Source organism: Rattus norvegicus, chromosome 1 (genome assembly GCF_036323735.1).
Source record: "Rattus norvegicus strain BN/NHsdMcwi chromosome 1, GRCr8, whole genome shotgun sequence".
Classification (NCBI taxonomy): Eukaryota; Metazoa; Chordata; class Mammalia; order Rodentia; family Muridae; genus Rattus; species Rattus norvegicus.
The window spans coordinates 104,327,408-104,350,440 of NC_086019.1; the positions used below are offsets into that span (position 1 = coordinate 104,327,408).

Here is a 23,033-nt window from a genome sequence, read left to right on the forward strand (position 1 = left end):
CCTCCCAAGGGGCCAGGGACGTGAGGGACTGCACACTGGTAAGGGGCAGTACAGTGCACATGATCTAGAGACAGGGCCCTCTGAGCAGCTTCAAGTCCATGAAGGTCTGGTTTTATTTTTTATTTACTTTGAAGAACTGGGATTTAGAGCCTCACACCAGCTTAAAAATCACTCTACCACTGAGCCACGCCCCAGCCCCTCATTGGGGGATTCTAGGCAGGCTCTCTATCACTGAGCCACGCCCCAGCCCCTCACTGGGGGATTCTAGGCAGGGGTTTTATCACTGAGCCACGTCCCCAGCCCCTCACTGAAGGATTCTAGGTCACAGAACTGACCATCTTTCTGCCTCAGCCTCCCTGATGCTGGTGTCTAGCTCAGTGTGGGAAATCCTTTAGCCATCTTTATTGAAATGTAAAATTCTAGGGTGTGATATCAGATAATATTTAATTTATCTATGCTTTACAACACCACTCTTTACTATATCCACATGAGAGAAACCAAACCAGTTCTGGGCCTCATACCTGGTGCTCAAGAGTTCTGGGTTGAGAAGCTGAGCAATCTGTAGTCTTTGTGCAGCTCACTGCCCCAAAGGGGGACTTTGATGGTGGAAGAGAAGCATATGCAAGTCAACAGGTCGGCTCCTCTCTCAGTGGTCTCGAGCTTGCTAGTCTGCTGGGTAATCCTGGGACCCACAAGTGCAGGCTGCAGGGAGCCAAAGCTACCTAGTGCAGATCAGAGAGAATTTAACTGGTGTGATTGCCCTCTAGTGGTGACATGGCACAATGACAACCTGGGTGTCCTCGATCATTACTTAATCCAGTCTAATTCAATTCACCTGCTCATGCCAAGCCAGACATGTCTGTTCACTGTTGGGGGGTGATCTGCTGCTATGTATACAAATACCAAATTCTGAGCCCCAAGATCTGGTTCCATCCAGACAAGAGAACTCATATTCATATTTGTTATGTAAACCTTGCTCCCCAATTTAAAGTTAATTGGTTAATAAAAGGCTAGAGCCTGTGATTGGGCAGTAGAGAGAAAAAGGCAGCACTTGAGCATGGAGTGGGAGGGGTCTCAGGAGAGACCACGGGGAGAAGGAAGATGCGGAGAACAGGAGGTCTCCATTAGATGGGATGGACCGGGAGCATCCTGACAGACTGATGGAGCAAAGCAACCAGGGTGAGACGAAACACCAAGTAACAGGGGACATATGATTCGGATATAGATGAGAATAGCATTGAATATGCCCAGTCTAGGCTTGTAAATAAAATACCAGGTTGGTGTGCCTTTTATGCAGACTAGCTAGAATATATACTTCTTTTACAGTTCACAGTATTACACTAGCTACATCTGTCACTTCAGACTCCTCACTAGCCACATTCGTGTTAGATTTGAGGTGGAAACCAAGAAAACTTGTTGTGTGTAGCTTGACTACCCCGCCAATGCTCTGGGAACGGGCTATGCTACCAGCCCCAACCCAGTTTCCCTCGAATCCACGGATAAATGACAGACACACAGGTGTCCGATTTCAGCTCGCCTGTTGACACAATTCCTGGGCTACTAGCTCCTGCCTGGAAAGCTTGACCTTACCAATATTCTCTGAACCTCCCACCTGACCTAACTTTAGTTGGCCAGTTACACCTAGGCCTTGCTAACATCCCTGACCACCCGCCTGCAGGAGCGGCCTGTGTGGCCACTCTGTTTCGAGATCTCACACATAGATGGTCAACTTTTCTTCATCAGAAGCATGGAGAATGAAATCTGTCTCTCCTCCCTTGCATCTCTCTGCTTTCCTCCAGGAACCCAAAAGTCCCGCCTATTCCTTTCATCCAGCAATTGGCCATGGCTTCTTTATGGACAGGTCAAGAACCAATGGAGCAACAGGACCTCAGCATCAGAACTATCCCTACAGAAACTCACGTCAGAGAGGGAAGCGCAAAAATTCAAGCTTTATTTTCTGAGCACTCAGGGAGGCAACCAGTTTGGCATCTGAAATCGCATCCCCAAGGGAGACTGTATGACATTTTTATAGGATGGGAACACAGAGACGGGGAGCAGGGTGGTCTGTTGCATTGACAATCTTATTTCGACACATCAGGGTTGGGTCTTATCCGGGTCACCTGGTTTCAGGGACCTTGGTTCAGCTTTTGCCGTCAGCTCCCCTCCTGGACTCTGACCTGAAATGTTGGAATGAAAAGGAACAAAGAAGTGGGCAAGCCACATGTAGTCAGTTACGACACGACAGCCAGCACGTTTACGACTTGTGTGCCTTGGTTTAGATAATGGGATGACAGCATCTTCCCTCTTGACATCCCTTAGTGGTTAGCAGACAGGAAACACCTGAAGAAGCAGGATAGGAGTTGGGGTCCAGGGCCTGGGCACATAAACTCAGTTTTGAGCCTGCCAGCAAGGTGGAACTTGTTTCTGAGATGTCTGGACTCAGGAAACTGGTTCCTGACATGAGAGAAATAAAACAAACATGGTGCAGAGAATGTCTGTCAACTCAGCGCTTAGGAGGTGGAGGCAAGAGAGTTGCTGTGTGCTTCCTGCTGGCTTGAGCTATATAGTGAGTTCCAGGCAAGTCAGGGCTGCAGGGTAAAATCCTATTTTAAGTGAAAAGGGTTTGGACAAGATGGCTCAGTGGGCAAAGGCACTGGCCCCCAAGACTCAGGATCTGAGGTTGATCTCCAGGACCCAGGCGGAAGGAGGGGACTGACTCCCCAGATTTGCCCTCTGACCTCCTCAGGTATACCTTCCAACACAAAAATAGATAAGTGTAATTTTTTTTAACAAGGTAAAGTATTTCCTGTGGACCATTCTGGCAGAGGATCCAGGTTTAATTCCCAGCATCCACATGGCGACTCAAATTCAACTGAAATTCCAGGTCTGGGTATCTGACGCCCTCTACTGGCCTCAGTGAGCATTGCAAGCATGTGTTACACAGGTATACATGCAACTAAACGCTCATACATATGAGATAAAAATAAATAAAAATCTTACAGCTGGGTATGGTAGTGCACATCTTAAATCCTAGCGCTCAGGAGGCAGAGGCAGGTGGATTTCTGTGAGTTTGAGGATAGCCTGATCTACACAGTGAGTTCCAGGATATCGAAGGCTACGTATCGAGACCCACCTCTCGACAAAGATAAATAAATATTGTGAAAAATACTTAAATTTTCTTTCTCTAGTTTTCCAAGACATTTTTCCCCTTTGTGTAGTTTCCTGGCTATGGGACTCACTCAGAAGACCAGGCTGGCCTCAAACTTAAAACTTTCTTAAAACAAATTTATAATGTGACTTTCTTGACCCACCAGTTCCCAAATAATGACACAAAGACCTTTTATATTTTTATGAAAGCTTTCAGCCTTAGCTTGGCAGACCGTCAATGAGCTCACTGAGTAACCTAACCGTCTACGTAAACCCGCCACATGGCTTGTTAGCTTCTTCTCCTTCAGTCTGACCCCTCCTTCTTTCTCCACGGATGGCTGGCAAATCTCTCCTCCGTGTCTCACTCACGAATCTCTTCCCTCAGACTCTTTCCCAGAGTTCCTAACTCTGCCAGGAAGTCTTGCCTATCCTTTCCTGCTTTGCTATAGGCCGTCCCACTCTTTATTAAACCAATCAGAGAATGCCTTAGACAGGCTAGGAAGGACAGAGAAATATCTCACACAGTGAACAAAAAGATTCTCCCAGCACAAATTTCTTAAAACAAATAAAATAAAAATGGGGGAAAATCCCTTGGGGTCTGGGGGTTCACCTTAGTAGGTGCTTGCTGCCATGGTAGGATGCTATACCATGTGTGGAGACCCAGCTCTGTAAGCCCACCATTCAGGGGTGGGGAGAGGGGGTGAGGCTGGAAAGAAGGTTCCGCAGTTAGAAGCATGCACTGCGTTTGTACAGAAGGTTTCAGTTGGTTCCCAGCACCCACGCTGTGTGGCTCACAACCACCTGTAACTCCAGCTCAAGGAGGTGTGGTGCCCTCTTCTGGCCTCTTTGGATACTGCATGCAGGCCGTGCACATAAGCTAACAAAAGCACTTACTTTTAACTATGCAGTGGTGGTACATGCCTTTGCTCTGAGCATTCAGGAGGCAGAGGCAAGCAGATCTCTGAGTTCTAAGTTTGAGGCCAGCCTTGTCTACAGAGTGAGTTTCAGGACAGCCAGAACTACACAGGGGAAAAATGTCTTTAAAAAAGAAAAGAAAGGAAGGAAGGAAGGTGTAAATGAAAATAAGTAGTTTTAAAAACTCAAAAATGTAACATTAGTTCTCAGAGTTATTTAAATATCATGTCAGGACATTGCTAATGCAAGCATTAGGTTTATACAGTAACCAGCAGAGGGATGGTCATAGCTGCTTTGTTTCCTTTGAGTCCATCTTTCTCTGTGTTCTTAGAACAGGATGGCAGTCAGCATGTCACCCACTGTCACGAAGACTTGTGACCCAAATCCTCATCTCATAACATTCTCCCTTGAAGTAGCTTCACATAGTCCAAGTGTGACAAACACACCAAGTTTTACAACACAGAATCTAAGTCTACTTTTTTTAAAAAAAAATATTTTTAAGGGTGGGCGATACATGCCTTAAATTCCAGTACTTGGGAGGCAGAGGCAGGCAGATCTCTGAGTTCGAGGCCAGCCATAGTTCCAGGACAACCAGGGCTACATAGAGAAACCCTGTCTCAAAAAGACCAAAAAAAAATTTTTTTAAATGATTTGTAGGTACATATGTGTGTAGTGTCCAGAAAGACCAGAAGAGGGCGTTGGACTCCTGCAATTAGAGCTGCCATGTGGTGCTGGGAACTAAATTCAGATCTCTCAACAAGAACACCTGTTTCTCCCCCCACCTCTCCCTCTCCCTCTCTCTCTCAATTCTCTCATATATTACATTCAGACTACAGTTTCCCCTTTCTCTTCTCCTCCCAGTCCTCCACTAACCACCCCCTTTTCCCACAGATCCACTCCTCCTCTGTTTCCCTTTAGAAAGAGGTAAGCTCCCAGGAATATCAACTAATCTTGGCATATCAAGTTGCAATAAGACTAGGCACCCCTCTTCAAAGTAAGGCTGGATGAGGCAACCCAGTGGAAGGAAAAGGGTCCCCAAACCAGGCAAGAGTCAGGCTCCCAGCTGGGGCTATTAACCACTGAGTCATCTCTTCAGTCCTGAAGAATTTCGAGATAAGGTCTCATTATGAAGCTCTGGCTGTCCTAGCACTGGCTAATGTAGACCAGTATGGCCTAGAACTCACAGAGCTGCCTTTCTCTGCCTCCATAGAGCTGGGATTAAAGACGTGCATTTAGTAAAATATTTTCGGAGAGAAATAAGAGAAAGAAACCCGAGGAAGAAGGAAGGCAAGTAAGTCTGTTGAATTAGTAAATTTAAACGACAGTAAGGCAGGCTACTTCAGTCTTTCTCAGCCAGGCTTGGGGGGCATGGGGGAGTGGTTAGAACAGCACCCAGCAGGTGCTCAATAAATATGTTAAGTGATTGAATTCCAGAGCTCTTGAGACACCGGAGCGTTCTGGGGCCTCCCCTGTGATGTCACAAAGTCCCCACCATGCCTTTGGCCTTGACCCTGGTGATTCTGTGCGGCTTGGTCGGCCCCGGGGGATTGGGCTGCTTGCAGTGCGACCAGTCGGTGCTAGAAGCGCTGCACCAGCTGCGTGAGGCCATCATCCCCAAGCGCTTCCACGTGGAAGGGTTGCAGGCGCGCGCGCAGGCCCTGCTGTTGAGCATGGAGGGGCCTTTCTTCAGGGACTACGCAATGAACGCGTTCGTGGGGAAAGTGGGTGTGTGCTTGGGTGCGTTGGGGAGAGGCCCGGGTAGCTTTGGGCCTTCTAACGTGACACGGCCTCCTTTCTGGTCTACAGTCCTCGATCAACTGGAAACAGTGGTGACATCCTTCAAGAACCAAACCCAGTACATACAGGCTAACTCTAGGACAGGTGGGAGTCCTTTCAGCCACCTCCTGGCCTTCCTTTTCACACTCACGTGCTTCTCCCCTGGGCAGCTAACAAAGGCATGTGCCCTTTGCTATGATGTTTAGCAGGCAGACTTTTGAGAAAAGGTTCAGAGAGAGAGAAACGCTGAGGTTCAGAGAAGTCAAGTGACCTGTCCAAAGTCACACAGATTTGAAGATTCTGAACACCCTCATCTCTATGATGCCCAAGGTGTGGCCGGCCACACACTTCTGTCTTCTTGTGTTTCTCAAACACTGCTATTTTTATAAATGGGGTGTTTTTGACAGTATCTTGCTGAAAGACTACATTTCCCAGCCTCCTTTGCAGACTACAGAAGTCATTTCAATGGTATAAAAGATGGCATCCCTTCTTCCTCTGTAGGCATTCTGGCCATCTACCTCTTCACAGTGAATAAACATGGTGCCATCTAGGTCAGACCAAGCCTCTCCATCTCTCTACAGCTGTCTTTTCTTTTTCTTTGTTTTAAAATTAATCTAACGTTTGTAACAACCTTCCACCAGTGAGTGAACTGGTGGTATATCACCCTAGTAATTCAGGAAGCTGAGACAGGAGTACTATGACTTTGAATCCCTCCCTAATTAGAGTTCAAAGCCAGTCTCCCAGCTCATGAGAGGCAGATAAGCAGCTGTTTCTAGGCGCCAGGGTTCATGGGAATCAGCCTTTATTCAAGCACAAACAAGTCCACACACATTTTAAGTCTCAAGCTCTTAGGAGCCTTCCAGAATTCAGATTCTTTGTAGACACTCAACGGATCGTTTTTGCAAAGAACCAAAATGAAAGCCTTTAAAATCGGGAGCACTTCTTATCATTTTATGTGTATGGGTGGTTTTTTTTTTTTTTTTTTCCTGCATGTAGTGTATACCATTTGTGCATGCAGTACCAGTAGGGGTCAGAAGAGGGCATCAGATTCCTCTGGAACTGGAATTAGAGGCATTTGTGAGCCTCCAATGTAGGTGCTGGAAACTGAACCTCGATCCTTTACAAGAGCAGCCAGTGTTCTTCGCCACCAAGACATCTCTGTAGCCCAGTTTAACAATTCTGTAAGTGGTTCAAGGTTTGATGAGGACCTGCACGGACAGCATCTCTTCCCTCCTCAGATGGTCCTCTGCTGGAAGAGCTCGTGAGCTTCAGGGAGCATGCCATCAAGGAACTAAAGAAAGCATTAAGAGACTATGAAATTAAAGGTGCTACCCCTTCTCCCCCACCCAGTCCCTTCCCTCCCAAAAGCACTTCTGTGACCCTATCTTGCCAACATTCCTTCCCCTCCTTCCCCAGATTTGCCCCTTCTCTCCCTTGCTCCCTTCCCAATTAAATACTCAAGCCACCATGTCTGCACGTCACTCATATCAGCTCTCTTCTCTTTCAGCATGTGACCACAAAACTTGTCGTGAGTCCTGCTTTTCCTACCCAATGCCCCCCCCCACATCTATTCCCCATTCCTCCCAAGTCAAACCTCAGTGCCATACTCACTTTACCACAAAACCACAAACCCCTCATGATCAAGGGAGGGTGGTTTGCTGTGAATGCATGCATGTATGTGTGTGTGCACTTGTATGCATGTGTATGCTCACATGCTTGTGTGCATGAATGTCTGTGAGAGCACATGTGTGCAAGCATGAGGTCATGTGTGTGCACAAGCATGTATGTGTTTGTATGCATCACATGTGTATATGTGTTTGTACACAAATGGGTGTGTATGCCTACAAGTGTATGTGCACATATGTATGTGCATGCACAAATGTGTGTATATGTGGACATGTGGACATATATATGTGTGGGCATGTATGTGTATGTGTGCATGCATATACACATGTATGAGCATGTGGAAGCCAGAGGAACAACCTTGGGCATGAAGCACCAGCAGCCATCCACCATGTTATTTTCAGTTACTTTTTTAAAAGATTTATTTAATGTATATGAGTACACTGTAGCTGTCTTCAGACTCATCAGAAGAGGGCATCGGATCCCATTACAGATGGTTGTGAGCCACCATGTGGTTGCTGGGAATTGAACTCAGGACCTCTGGAAGAGCAGTCAGTACTCTTAACCACTAAGCCATCTCTCCAGCCCCAGCAGTTATTTTTTTAAAGCTGTATGAATGAGCGTTTGCATGTATGTATGATGTATTATGTATGCACACCACATGTGTGCAGTGTCCTCCTGGAACTGGAGTTGCAGGTAGCTGTGAACCACAATGTGGGGGTGTGATCTAATAATTAGTAATTTTTTGAATAACCAAGCCTTCTCTTCAGCCCCACCCTGGCTTTTGCGGTAGGGTCTCTTGGTGTCGCTGTCATGAAGCTCACTGATTAGGCTGCCCAGCTCCTCCTCTTCCTCAGAGCTTCGACTACACACAATGCCACCTCCGACTTCTGTTCTAAGGATTGAACTTGAGTCTTCATGCTTCTAAGGCAGCCATCTTACCCACCGAGCTACCTCTGCCACGCTTCCTCCCAAGGTCTCACTGTGTAACCCACACTGACCTGGAACTCATGGCAATCCTCCTGCCTCAGCCTCAACAGTACTGGTATTTCACGTGTCACCAAGACAACCTCAAGACTTGCTTTGAGTCTATTTGTTTATGTTTGTTTGAGACAGGGTTTCTCTGTGTAGCTTTGGCTATCCTGAGCTCACTCGGTAGACCAGGCTGGCCTAGAATTCACAAAGATCCCCCTGCTTCTGCCTCCAGAGGGCTGGGATTAAAGGTGTGCACAGCCGCCACCCAGCTTGCTGTTTTGTTTGTTTTACGTTTTGTTTTATTAGGTTGTGTGTGTGTGTGTCTGTGTGTGTGTGTCTGTGTGTGTGTCTGTGTGTGTGTGTGTCTGTGTCTGTGTGTGTGTGTGTCTGTGTGTGTGTGTGTCTGTGTCTCTGTGTGTGTGTGTGTCTGTGTCTGTGTGTGTGTCTGTGGGTGTGTGTGTCTGTGTGTGTGTCTGTGTGTCTGTGTGTGTCTGTGTGTCTGTGTGTGTCTCTCTGTGTGTGTGTCTGTGTCTGTGTCTGTGTGTGTGTGTGTGTGTGTGTGTGTGTGTGTGTGTGTGTGTGCGCGCGCTAAGCACACATGTGGAGGTCAGAGGATAATTTGGTTCTCTCCTTCCCCATGGCTCCCTGGAGCTCAGGTCACCAGCCTTGTTGGCAAACACCTTTCCCAGCTGTGCCATCTCTCTGGCTCATCAAGATTTGCTTTTTGAGGGCTAATGAAAAATGATTACAGCCTTTGAGCAGGGGCCGCAGCAAATCTGTGGGTACCATTGGGTGTGTGGCATTTATACTGGTCTCTGAGACTAGGGAACCACACAGAAAGTTTTGTGGCCTGGAATGATACCCAACACGGTTTTCATTTTCCTTTGATTCAGTAGAGGGCATGAGGGTGTAACTCACTGCAAAGGGGTCCTGGGATCTGTCTGCACAGGAAGAGAGGAGTCCGGCGAACCTGCCCCATGCCCACCTTTGTCAGAGGGCACTCCAAGGCCAAAGTAGCAGATCTAAGAATTAATTAATGTCGAGGTCAATGAGGTGGCTCAGAGGGTTAAGGTGCTTGCTTCTAAAAAACAAAACAAAAACACAAAACTTGACAACCTGAGCTCTGTCCCACATGATCAGAGGACAGACTCCTCCAAGTTGTTCCCTGGCCTCCATTCATGTATGTCTGTGTGAATGAACACATGCAGGAAATACATGAAATGTTAAATGAGAGCAACAAAAGAATGTTTGGTTAAGCGTCTACAGAGGGGAAGAGACATGGCTGGCCCAGATCTACCACAGAAGTTACTGACAGAGGACGAGGCAGGAGAATCCCAAGTTTAAGGCCAACTTGAGGAACATAGCAAAATCCTGCCTCAGGATTTAAAAAAAAAAAAAAAGGAAGTGGACTTGCAATGTAGACCAATGGTAAAGCTTCTACCTAGAATCCCCCAGTGAGGGGCTGGGGGGTGGCTCAGTGGTAGAGCCCCTGTCCTAATACTCAAGACTCTGAGTTTAACCCTTAGCGCACACACCCCTAAATATTCTGTGATCACAACATTTGGTCTTTCAAAAACCATTTCTCACATGAACCGCCCACCTTTGTTCAGCCTGCTGTGCTCAGTAGCGGCTCTTGCAACTCTCAGAGGCCCAGGGACCCCACCTTCTTTTCCCCTTGTTTCCCCCCTGTTCTTGCCAGTTCTTGGGGGTCTGCTTTTCTCCACATCTCCCTTTCGCCCTGCCCAGACTCGTTCAAAGAGGATATCCTGGACTGTTTTTATTGCAAGAAAACCATTGCGAAGTGCGTGAAGAAGAAGTCCTGTTTCGGTGAGCTGCGGGTTTGGAAGAGCCAGTGTGGCTATGCGAGAGAGCCATGTCCTTAGGGTGCTTTCAAGGCTCCCCACAGTCTGTTTTTGTAGAGTCCTTGTTTCAAGTTTCCTCATAAGCATTTGGGAGGCTGAGGCAGGAGGGTCTGTAGTTCAAGGCTAGCCTGAGCTACATAGCTCCTGTCTATAACCTTCTATCACTCAGGGGTGGGGTAGCAGGAGAGAAGTAGATTCCTGAACCTCACTGGCCAGCCTGAATGAGTTTGCAAGAACTGTGTTACATGAGACACCCTGCAAAGTCAGGGTGGAGAGGGATTAAAGAAGATGCCTAACCTCTGGCACACACACACACACACGCACGCGCGCGCGCGCACACACACACACACACACACACACACACACACACACACACACACATTTAAAAGATCCTCTCTCAGAAAACAAGATTAATGTTTAGATTTTCTGTGAAAAGCATAGAAAGACTGACTCAGTCACTCTAACACCCTATGCACGCCGATATCCTTATAGCAGATCGATGGTGCAGTCCTGCCCTCCTGGCCTCTGCGATTCCTACTCTACCAGGCCCCCAGTCCCTCTCTTCAGGTCTCAAGGCCTCCTCCTGATACTTCCTGAAAGATCATTTTGCATCGAGCTGCGATGTTCCTCCGCCTGTTTCACTCATTTAACCTTTGCTGTAGATATTATTCTGTTTTTTTAAAATTTATTTATCATATATGAGTACACTTTAGCTGTCTTCAGACACACCAGAAGAGGGCATCAGATCTCATTACAGATGGTCGTGAGCCACCATGTGGTTGCTGGGATTTGAACTCAGGACCTTTAGGAAGAGCAGTCAGTGCTCTTAACCGCTGAGCCATCTCTCCAGCCCATTATTCTGTATTTAACAATTTATTTTTACTGGAGTTACAGGCAGTTGTGAGCCACCAGGTGAGTGCTGGGAATTGAACTCAAGTCCTCTGGAAGATCAGTCAGTGCTCCTCCCCAACCCACTGGGCCATCTCTCCAGACCTTACTATCATCATCATCATCATCATCATCATCATCATCATCATCATCATCATCATTACCATAGTGTTTGTCTTAATCAGTGTTCTGTGGCTGTGAAGAGACACCATGACCATGTCAACTCTTGGAGGAGAAAAAGTACTTACCTGGAGCTGGCTTAGTGTTTCAACAGTTTAGTCCATCATCATCATCATCTAGGCCATTTTCATTCAAGCCACCACATCACACTCCTTGGCTACAATAGGCTTGTAGCCAGATCAAAGTGCAAAATGCATTTAGTCCAACTTCCAAAGTCCCCATAGTCTATCACAGCCTCAACTCCATTTTAAAGTTCGAAGTCTCTTCTGAGACGCGCCAATCTCTTAACTGTAACCCTCTGTAAAGTAAAACAAAAAACAAAAAAAACCAGATCACATATTTCAACATACCGTGGCACAGGATTAATATCCCAAATGGGAGGGAAGGGAACACAGTGAGGAAATGCTGGACCAAGGTAAGACCAAAAGCCAGCTGGGCAAACTCCAAACTCTGCGTCTCCGTGTCTGATGTCAAAGCTCTTCAGATCCCCAGCTCCTTTCAGCTCTGTTGACTGCCACACACTTCTCTCTCTTGGCTCTGCTCCCTGTTAGCAGCCTCCTCAGCAGGTAACCCATGGTTCTGGCATCTCCAGGACAATCCAGGCTTCACCTTCACAACTTCACTCAGTGGTGTGTCTGGGTCTCCACGCAGGGACAGCCCTGACACATGCCTGACCTCAGTGGCTTTCCTTAGTCACGAAGGGGGATTTCTTAACCCCTTTCTCCTGTCCTTGACTCTAAAACTAGAACCACGGGACCAAAGTGAGGTTTACTCCATTATCATCATGGCAGCACGCAGGCAGACACAATCCTGGAGACGTAGCAGAGCGTTCTACATCCAGATGTGCAAGCAGCACTAAAGAAGGGAGAGAGTCTCTGAGCTTTGAATGGACTTTTTGCATCCCTAAAGCCCACCTCCAATGACACCCTCCTCTGACAACACCACACCTTCTAATCCTTTCAAACGATGCCACTCCATGGTGACCAAGTATTTTATGAGCCTTTGGGGACCATTCTCACTCAGACCATCACAGTCTTTAAGAAGGAACCGCGGGTATCTGCCTTCTCCATACAGAACATGTGGGTAGCTCTAAGGACACTGTCTCCGATAGCCGCAATGGTCTCTTGATAACAGACCAGTTCCCTGTGTATGTGTGTGGCGTGTATGTGTGTAGCATGTGTGAACATGTAGCTGTGGAGAGAAACATGCACAGGCCAGAGGAAGACACCAGCGTCCCCTCTGTCTCTCTCCAACCTTCGAAAGAGGGTCTCTTGCTGGATCTGGAGCCTGACTGGTATCCATAAGTCTCAGGCAATCTATCTGTCTCGGCCTCCCACAGCCCTGCTGTTAACAGTGTGTGTATAACTCTACCCAGCTCTTTGCATAGGTTTGAGATTCGAACTCAGGTCCCCATGCTTGTGTAGCCAGCATTACCTACTGGGCCATGTCCTCGGCAACACCAATTTCACACCTGCCCACTAATTCCCCCTAATTGACACCTGAATCTTTTCCACGGCTGATTATTTATTCCAATTAGAACCCCACAAAAGGACTCGCCTGCTCATTTTTGGCTTTTGGTTTGTTTAGTTTCGAGGTTTGTTTTTTGTTTTGTTTTGTTTTGTTTTTTGATTTGTTGAGACAAGATTTCCCTTTGTAGACCAGGCTGGCCTCAGACTCACATAGATCTGCCTGATGGTGTGTGCCACCCTGCCTGACTTATTTTTAATCAAAAAGTTTACTCTTTCAGTGTGTCCGGAGGGTGGGTAGGACACAGTTACAGTTTGGAGGTCAAGCCAAGAGTCTTGGTTGTAGAAAGAGTTGCAGGGGAGAGAAGAAAGGGGAAGATGCCACGAAGCTCTAGGAGGAGGTGGAGGTGGGGTCTCCAGCCACAAGGCACAGGTTTGTGGTTGCAGGGCTGGGTTGATGCCTTTCCTCCCTCCCTCCTTTTCACTTCCTTCTCTCCCATTTCCATTGCTCTTTCTCTCATTTCCTCCCCACCATCCTCCATTTAAAGAGATAGTGTTTCATTCTGTAACCCTCAGCTTAGAGTAGTCCTCCTGCCTCAGTGTCCCAAGTGTTCTGATGACAGTTGTGAGCCACGACACCCAACTTTTTTCTTGGGTTTGGGTCCAACTTCTTTCCTCCTCACAGGCAACAAGAAGTGTGGTTCACTTAGCCCTTGGCTTGGGCTGTCCCTGGGACAGGACAGGCTATAGTGTTTGCCCTAGGTGAATGGTACTTAGGAGCCTGGTCCATGGTGCTGGGTGGGAAGCCCCTGAACAGGGGAGGTGGAGGAGGTGGCCGAGGACAATGGTTTGAAGCTGAGTTTTACTTCTCTCTGTCCAGAGGATGGGCAGTCCCGCATGACTCTGAAGTTCCAGGATGACAGAAAACTGAGGAATATGGTGTTGGTGGGAGACATGGTGACTGTGGGATTGGCCATCCTAACCTTCTTGGTGATCCTGATCGCGTGAGTTACTCCGAAACCCCTTTGTCCCCAAGTCACTCAGACGTGGATACCAACCAGGTGTGGTGGTCCACTACTATGGTCCCAGCACTTAGGCTCGGAAGAGGAGGATTGGTCTAAGTTCAAGGCCAGTCTGAGCTACACAGAAAGATGCTATCTCACAAAGCGGGGGACGGGGCTCAATTGGTGGAGTATTTGCCTAGTGTGCTCAGAGTCGTGGGTTCAATCCCCAGGTTTAGATGACCGAGGTATGCGTCACACATTTGCCATCACAGCATTTAGGAGGTGGAGGAAGACAGTCACAAGGTCATGGTGATCATTGAGTAAATAGTGAGTTTGAGGCCAGCCTGAGCTACATGAGACCCCATCTCAAAAAATACAGAATTGGGGCTGGAAGAGTGAGAACAGAAGAAAAGAAGAGGAAATGGATGCATGAAGGGGTCTTTGATGTCCCCCATCACTATGCCCTTCAGTTCCTGTCTCGCTTCTTGTTCTTTATCTCTCCTGCTCTCTCACCTCTCTTTAAAGACTGTTGTTGTTGTCGTTTTGAGGCAGAGTTTCACTGTGTAGCCCTGGCTATACTCTGACTCACTCTGTAGAGCAGGCTGGCTTCAAACAGATCCAGATCCAACTGCCTCTGCCTCTGGAGTGCTGAGGTCAATGGCGTGTGTCACCACTGCCAGTAAGACATTATTTTTAATTTTGTGTGTGTGTGTGTGTATGTGTGTGTGTGTGTGTTTGTGGGGAGTGTGTGCATGTGAGTGCAGAGCTCATAGAGGCCAGAAGGCACAGGAGGATTCCTGTGAGATGGAGTTGAAGTAATTGTGAGCCGCCATGTGAGCACTGGGAACCAAGCTTGCTTCTCTGTAAGACCAGTGAGTTCTCTGAACCCCTGAGCCATCGATCCAGCATGGCTGCTCCTCTCTTCCCTTACCTTCTACCTTTCCTTCTCTCCTCTCCCTGTCTCTCATTTTCTCTCTCCCTCACCCCCAAATCACAAAGCTATAAAGGTCCCCAGCTTTTCCCCCTATCTTTGTGGGTCTCTTCTTCCATTAAAAACAGGAGGAGAATGAAGGAGGAAAACGAAGAGGAGGAAAAGAAAGGGAGAGGAGGAAGAAAAGTGGCTCATGCTTTTAGTAGGTAGAGGCAGTTGGATCTCTGAGAATTCAAGGCTAGCTTGGTGTCCATAGTTCCAGGATAGCCAGGGCTATTCGGTAAGATTCTGTCTGAAACTAAAAGAACGGATGTACAGATCATACCAAGGTTTACCTAGCCAGATTTTTTATATATTCTTCAACATTGTCATATATTCAACATATATTCATTTGTTAAACATTTTTGAGACAGAACACTATGTACACCTGGCTAATCTGGCTCACTGTGTAGACCTCGCTAGCCTCCAAACCACAGAGATCCAAGTGTCTCTGCCTCTCCGGTGCTGGGAATAAAAGCAAATGCCACCGTGCCCAGCTGTTAATTTTTTGCGATGTTCTCATGGACCTCAGGCTAATCTGGGACTCCTTTTCTTCCTCAGACTTCTTAGTACTGGGATGACAAGTTATTAGCCTGGCACTAATGATAAATGTGTACAGCTCACAGTACACAGCCAGGGCACACAGGAGGGACACCTCTACCTACAAGATTGCTTAGAGCCACAGAAACTTATTCTTGGGAGGAATGGGGGCATGGCTCAGAGGGAGAGCCCTTGCCTAGAATTCCCCAGTGAGAGGCTGGGGGACGTGGCTCTGCCGTAGAGCATCTGAGACGGCCATTATATGGCTGAGAGGTAGAGCATGTCTGCAGACTATGTTCAGTTCTTCTCTCTTGAAGTTGTTGTCTAGGGCTGTCCAGATGGCTCAGCGGATAAATTCTTCTGCCTGGGAACCTGAGTTGGCTCCCCAGGACCCACATGATGGAAGGAGAAAATGGCTCCCATACCTCTGCCGACATCCACACGCATGGCACTCCACACACAGACACACATAAAAGTAAATGTAAAATATGTGAAGGTCTGGATTTGTGGGCCAGACATTGGCAAAGGAGACCCCGAGGGTGGATCGCTTATCCCACACCTGTCTCTCAGCTGCCTTTGGCAGCTGGCAACGCTGGACATTCCTTAGCTTGTATCTTACAGCTGAGCTTTGCCCCTGACTTCCTGTAACTGGCGTCCTCGACCGGCAGATTCCAAATGACTTGGGTCCCCCAAGGCAGGCAAAGAGAGCTCCTTGGTGGGTAGGAAGGAAGACATTCTCATCACAGTGGCCATGTTGGGAAGATGAAGTTCAAGGACTGCAGACACAGCTTGGTGACTAGAAATTCGATTTTAAACAAGGGAGGGCCTGGCATATGGGTAGGGGCCACGAGCAGGTCCGGTCAAGGTGTGGTTGACTGAGCCATTAATCTCAGACCTGCTTCTGCAGGTTGGTGTGAAGTCCTAAGTGCCTGAGAGAACAAGCCTGTTCCCAGGAGGTCAGTGCTGGTGATGTGATCTCATCCTGGGCTGATCTATTTATTTTTATGTGAATGAGGTTTTTGTTTGTTTTTTGTTTTGTTTTTGGCCTACATGTAAGTTTGTGCACCTCGTGCCTGCCAGAAGAAGGCGTTGGATTCTCTGTGACTGCAGTTACACATGGTTCTGAGTCACCATATAGGTAAAGGGAATCAAATCTGTGTCCCCTGGAAGAGAAGCTAATGCTCTTAACCACTTAGCCATCTCTCCAGCCCTCCCAGCCCTGCTATGTTTCTGTTATCCAAGGAGACCAAGGGCTTAGGACAATGACCAGACTTTTAGGCTGGTCTGGAACAGGACAGCGCAAACAGCTGACAATAAGGTATACCAATTTGTCTTCAGTTTGAGTGGGAAAGAGAGGCTGGGTCTGTCCAGATCCCTGGTAGATAATCCCTGTGCACAGGTAAGCAAGGAGGACAGATGAGAACTGAAGGCAGAGATTCCAGGCTTTCCTCTGACTTTTTGATTTTTTTCTCTTTGATTTTCAGGGGCAGGGTCTCATGCAGCCCAGGCTAGTCTCAAACTCAGTCTCCTGGTGTAGCTGAGACTGACCTGAAACTCCTGATGTTCCTGCCTCCAGCCCCCTAGTGCAGGTTTACAGGTGTGATCCACCATGCCTTTGTCACTGAGAGGTGGGGGTGGACTCCAAGCTTCCGTGTGCTAGGGAGCACTTGTCCCACAGACGCCTTTTGCTGTTAGTTTGGGTCCTAGCCAGGGACATCTAGGTTCCCGTTCATTAGTAAGTGTTTTGTTTTCTCTCTGAGACACACCGAGGCCTTGTCTTTCTCATATAATGACCCCAGTGTTTGGATACAGGCTGGATCTTAAACCCGCAGTGACGTTAGCTTGTCTTAATTACACCGGCAAAGACTTTCCAAAAGGGCCACTTGGGCAGAAGCTGGGGAGTGGGAAAGTGGGGGACATAGCTTTGAGAGGGGGTGCTGTTTGGTCATGGTACTCAGTCTCTGTCCTTTGGTATTTCTCCCTCTGTCCATCCATCCTTGCTCCTAGTTCCCTTGATTCCACGTTCTCTCAGCCCTGACCAGAAACAATGACATCTCTGGCCGAGCCTCTGATGTGTGGGGTCAGTGGTCAGTTCTAGCCTGTTTTCCCCCATCCTGCAATCCATCAATCTATCCAATCTATCAGCATCTATCTATTCATCTACCTGTAAACTCATCCATCTGTCATCTATCTAGTTAGCTACCCTTTATCAATATATCAATATATCCATGCATCACCTAGCTAGCTGTCATCCACCGATTGATCGATCTATCTATCTATCTATCTATCTATCTATCTATCTATCTATCTATCTTTTATCTATATATCATCTCTATCATCTATCCTATTTATCTACCTATCTATCTATCTTGTGTGTGTGTGTGTGTGTGTGTGTGTGTGTGTGTGTGTGTGTGTGTATGAAGTGTAGCCCACGGATACCAAGACAGGCCTGTGAAGGTCAGCGGACAGCTCTCTAGAGTCTGTTCTCGCTGTCAACTGTGTGTCCTGAGGCTCAGATCCAGATGGGCAGACACGTTGGCAGTTTCCTTTACCTTATGACTCATCTCACAACCCATGTGTTTGGATTTTTTTGAGATAATGGTCTCTGTAACCAAGGCTAGTCTGGAACTCAGGACAATCCTCCTTTCTCAACCTCCCAACTGTTATAGCAACAGGCATGCCCACGTGACCCACTAACCTCCTTCTTCTTTTTCCTTCTGACCAGGGCTTATACATACAGGCAAAACCGAAAACTCCTGCTGAAGTAGGCCAGTGACTTTGGTGTTTGTGAAAGGAATATAAATTTAATAAAAGCTGTGTGAATTCTTTAATGTCTGTCCATTCTCAGCGGACACTTGGCCCTTTGGTTTTTGTAAGTGCTTTCTCTTTCTGTGTGTAGTTCAGACATTAAACACACTGCATAGTATGCTAGCAAGTTCTACCTCTGAGCTCCATACCCCGTTCTTTTACCTTTTGGGGGGTGGGGAGGGCTATCTTTTTTTTTTTTTTAAGACAGGACATGATGGTTAGTGTTGTCAACTTGACAGAATCTTGAACCTCGTGTAAGACGGGCATTAATATGACAGGCGTCTTGAGCGCATAAATTGAGGTGTGAAGAATTACCAGCTGTGGGTAGCACCATCCCCTGGGTGAGATCCTGGACTGTATACGTGGAGGAGAGAGCTCAGCAGCAGCAAACATAAAACCATGTAAAAGAAACAAAAAGGACAGACAGAGGAAATAAGGAGGAAGACGGGAGAGAGGCAAACATGGAGGGAGAGAGGAGAAAGCACACAAAAGAAATTGAGGGAGGGAGGGATGGAGGGACAGAGCTCACACAGTTCAGGGCTTCTTGGCGCTTCCCAAAGGCTCTTGCGTGAGTGTCTGTCACCTTGGAGTCTGTCATGCGGTGCAGTTTTCTTAAAGGCTGGAAAAAGTTTGTATCAACACCAACTTCCGATTTGCTAAAACTTCAGTCCGGCTTGTCATTACAGAGTCCTTGTGCACTGCCATTCGAAAGCTTAGATGGGACCATGGGCTAATATCCAATGAATTCTGGGAATTGTAAGTCCTGATTGCAGCCTGCTCATACATACTTCACTGCAGGACAGTGGCAGTAGGTGGGAGTTTCAAGCAGGTCACTGGGTCTCCTTCACAGCAGGAAGGAGGCTGCAGGAAACTGGGAACCACTGTCTCCCCACCTGGACTGGCTGTTACTCACCACAGACTTGAGCTATTCTAGGAGCTTAGCAGCATCTTAGGCTCCGAGTTTATAATTTTTTCTTTCATGAGAAGGGTCTTCTGTAGCCTAGTCTAGCCTCGAACTCAGTATGTAGTGGAGGATAACCCTGAACACCTGATCTTCCTTCCTCACCTCCCAAGTGCTGGGATGACACGTATGCACCCCACATCCAGTTTATGCAGTGCTGGGCTTCGAACCCAGGGCTTTCTGTGTGCTAGACAAGCACTTTACCAGTGCTTGTCTGGTAAAGCTACAGATATGATTTGGTTTTGGTTTGGTTTGGGAGGCTTTTTGTTTGTTTTTTTAAGACAGAATTTCTCTTTGTAGCTCTGGCTGTCCTGGAACTCACTCTGTATTAGGCTGACTGGAACTTACAGATCCACCTGACTCTGCCTCCTGAGTGCTGGAATTACAGGCACATGCCAGCACAGCCCAGTGCGAATTGATTTTTTTAATTGCCAAATATAAACAACCACTTTGTGCCTCCTGTGCTGGCAAATAGAAGTTATTTGCTTCTAGATTCGAGCATGTGTTGTGCCAGTTGTGCTGAAAATGGAGTAACTCAAGCCAAACCAACTACCTTACAAAATGGAGCGATTTAGGGACAGGCACTGTTGGAAAAATCTATTCTGTTCAGCCTAGTGTCACCCAGGGCAGGCTGGGCCATACTCCTTGACCTGTTTACTCATTATGCATGGGTAAAAAAACAACAAAACCTCACCATTCTCATGACTTTGGAATTTGAATGGTTTACTATAGAAGCCCTTAGAACAGAGAGAAAGCAGAGAAGGAAGGCACAATAGGAAACTGTAAAGGAGGAGATCCTGCAGATTAGCTTTGGAGACATGGCTGCATAGGACTGGCAGCCCTTATTCAATCTGGCCTTCAGTCAACCAAGGGAGAAGGACAACGTTATGTGAATTCGGGGGAGATGGGTACTGTGTTTAAGATCCATAATAGATCCCTGGGGACCTTCCTTTGCAGCCTTTAAAAGTTTTTCCTCCCTTCTTGGCCTTTTGGAGCCAGACCATATGCGCAGCATTGCACACATAATGTCATTGTGCCCTGGGTAAAGGTTATCCTTGTATTACTCACATGCTGATTTCTCTGCACTCATACCTGGTTGTAATCTGGACCTGGCACTGTAACATTTATTCTAAGTATCTCCTGCCTGGAAGTTGTGCAAACATTGCTCCACGCTTATTCTCTGACTTGTGGATAAAAGCTGATCAGGCAATGGCTGAACGAAAGAGAATAGGACTAGACTTGATCCTAACCAGGGGAGGAGAGAGACAGAGACACAGAGAGACAAAAAGAGAGACAGAGAGATAGGGAGAGACACAGACACAGACACACAGAGAAAGAGAGAGACAGAGAGAGAGATAGGGAGACAGAGAGAGGGAGAGAAAGAGACACAGACACACACACAGAGACAGACAGACACAGATAGAGACACACAGAGACAGAGACACACAGAGAGACAGAGACAGAGAGACAGGAAGACACACACACATGCAGAGAGAGAGAGAGAGAGAGAGAGAGAGAGAGAGAGAGAGAGAGAGAAATTCACCAAGCCACCATGGGAACACACCTGAAGCAGAAAGAGCCAGCCCAATACTAAAATACAAATATCTCAGATATTTTGGCGAGGAGGTAGCCAGATTAGCTTAGATGGATAGAATAGAATAGAATAGAATAGAATAGAATAGAATAGAATAGAATAGAATAGAGCTACTGTGCCATTAAACCTATCAAATAAATCCTTTTCAACATTTTTAAAATATTTATTTCTTTTATGTATATGAATACACTGTCACTGTCTTTGTTTTCACATTTAGAAACATGTGCATAGGTACCCTCAAAGGTCAGAAGAGTGTGTAGTTGAGAGTGTGTAGTTGAGACTGGCCTCCCGCTCACCGCAGTGCCCCTGCCTGAGCCTCCTGCGTGCTGAGATGGCCAGCAAGCAATACCTTGCCGAGCCGGGCTGTAAAAACACTTAGACACTCTCGAAGTCAGCCTTTTCCCACTCCCACCCAGCCCAGTGGGAGTTGGCAGCTGCCTCCCTGGGTTCCCACAGGAATCCCCCTGGGATGCTAGCACCAAAGCTGTGATAATTGCCACGTTGTAATTCTTTAATAGCCGTCCGTCTCCCCTGCCCAGGCTATGCTCCCTAGAAGTCCTCATCACATTATAATTTCAGCTCAATCTAATTATCCATTGTTCACGTCCCCGGGGAATTCCCACGAAGTGAGGAACATGGAAGACTTCAGTGGGAAGATTGTAGAAAGGAAAAGGAAAGGAAAGGAAAAGAAAGAGAAGGAAAGAGGAAGACCCCAAACACCCTCACATTTATCCCAATACAATGTATCATTGAGAGAATGATTGACTCCCATGCACAAAGCCCTGGTTCCATCCCCAGCCTGGAGTAAACTCAGAGAGCTGCTGTAGGCCTGGAACCCCAGGACGTGGGAGGTGGCTAAGAAAGGTCAGTTCAAGGTCAGGCTAGGGAAATGGCTGAGTCAGTAGAGTTCTTGCCTTAGAAGCTTGAGGTTCTGAGTTCCCTTTCCGTAACCCACAAAAAGGCTGGATGGTAGAGTACACACACAGCGTGCAGGAAGCTCTGGGCACCCAGGGTGTGGTGGTGCAAGCGTGTAATTTTTGTACTTAGAAGGTGGAAAGGAGGACCAGAATTTCAAAGTACTCTTAAGTTAGGGTGAGTTGTGACTAGCCTGGAATACACCAGACCCCAGACCCTGCACACCAGGCCAGTTTTAGAACCAATAGAAGTGAGTTTGGGCTCCCCTGGCTTAGGTGACCCTCTAACCCCCAGTGAATACTGTCTTCCATGTATGATGTGACATTCTTTTGCCCTCCACTCCTTAGGGAAGGGCCATAGTGAGGGGAAACTTTTACTGCTGGGAACTGTGGGGAATTGGGAGGGCAGGGGCAGTGTGCTCTGAGATGAGACCTCAGAACAGTCTAGCAGACTTCATGTCACGCAGTAAGTGGAGTAGGATTTCATGTTTGTCCCTGAGCCTCGTCCCTGGGTCAGGATCTTGGGATGGCAGCAGAGATTGGGTCCTGGAGAATGCTGGACTTCCTCGTGTATCCTGGACACGGTGGCTTGACAGCACCTGTGTATGTGTGTGTCATAGAGCTGCCAATGTGTACATGCGCCACAAGCTCAGCTCAAGGGTGGGATTAGCACCTTACCCATTCCCGTATTGACTGATAATTTTCAGACAGTAAATGAGTACCAAGAAGTGGAGACGGGCATGGTGGTACACACCTTTAATTCTGTGCTCAAGGGCAGAGGCCAGTAGATCACTGAATTTAGCCAGCCAAGGCTACACTGTGAGACCCTGTTTCCAAAAAGAAAAGAAGAAAAAGAAATAGAATAAAACGTGCATTCTATAGGCCTTGCAGCAGAGGGCAGGAAAGAAGCACGGAAAGGCTCTTCTACTCCGATGCTGGTGAGATACCGGTCTATCTTGTCCACTTTTGTGCCACACCCACTCCAGTGGAGTCTGTGTGACCTGAAGCTCTTGTGCTTTGTTTCTATCCAGACCAGAGGCCTGGTGCCTGGAATGGCTTGGCCTCCTGGAGGTCCCGGCAGTCTCCCTACAGAAAGATGATGACTGGGGTCTGTGTTTGTGGTGGAGGTGCCTTCTGTGTTCCAGCCTTGGTGATCTTAGCAACTTTAAGCCTGTCAACAATATCTGATTTTAAGAATATAGCAGTGTGGGAAGATGGTCATGTACCTTTCGATGTCTCAGGAACTGAAAGTTCAGAGACGGAAACGTCTCACACCATCATGATCCTGATAAACTCAACGGCTGTGATGACTTCAACTGCTGCACCCATTAGTTCTTAGCAAATAGGAGAGAAATTAATTGCAGTTACTAAGAACGTGACTGTTCCAGAAAAGTCTTTCTCCCCTTTTGG

The 23,033-nt window shown here is 47.3% G+C and overlaps 1 protein-coding gene across 4 annotated transcripts; it reads left to right on the forward strand.

Annotated features, from left to right (window-relative positions):
- The first annotated feature begins 5,541 nt into the window (after positions 1-5,541).
- On the forward strand, positions 5,542-18,177 carry Izumo2 (IZUMO family member 2). Of its 4 annotated transcripts, XM_006228963.4 has the most exons (7): positions 5,547-5,787; positions 5,869-5,943; positions 7,077-7,163; positions 7,346-7,366; positions 10,183-10,263; positions 13,713-13,836; positions 18,072-18,177. In XM_006228963.4, the coding sequence occupies exons 1-7, from the start codon at positions 5,556-5,558 to the stop codon at positions 18,112-18,114; spliced, it is 663 nt and encodes a 220-aa protein (XP_006229025.1). In that variant the 5' UTR covers positions 5,547-5,555; the 3' UTR covers positions 18,115-18,177. The 4 variants fall into 4 exon arrangements, with proteins under 4 accessions (XP_063134239.1, XP_006229025.1, XP_008757651.1 ...); XM_063278169.1 differs by lacking the exon at positions 5,869-5,943 and having other exon boundaries at positions 5,542-5,787; XM_008759429.3 differs by lacking the exon at positions 7,346-7,366.
- The last annotated feature ends 4,856 nt before the right edge of the window (positions 18,178-23,033 follow it).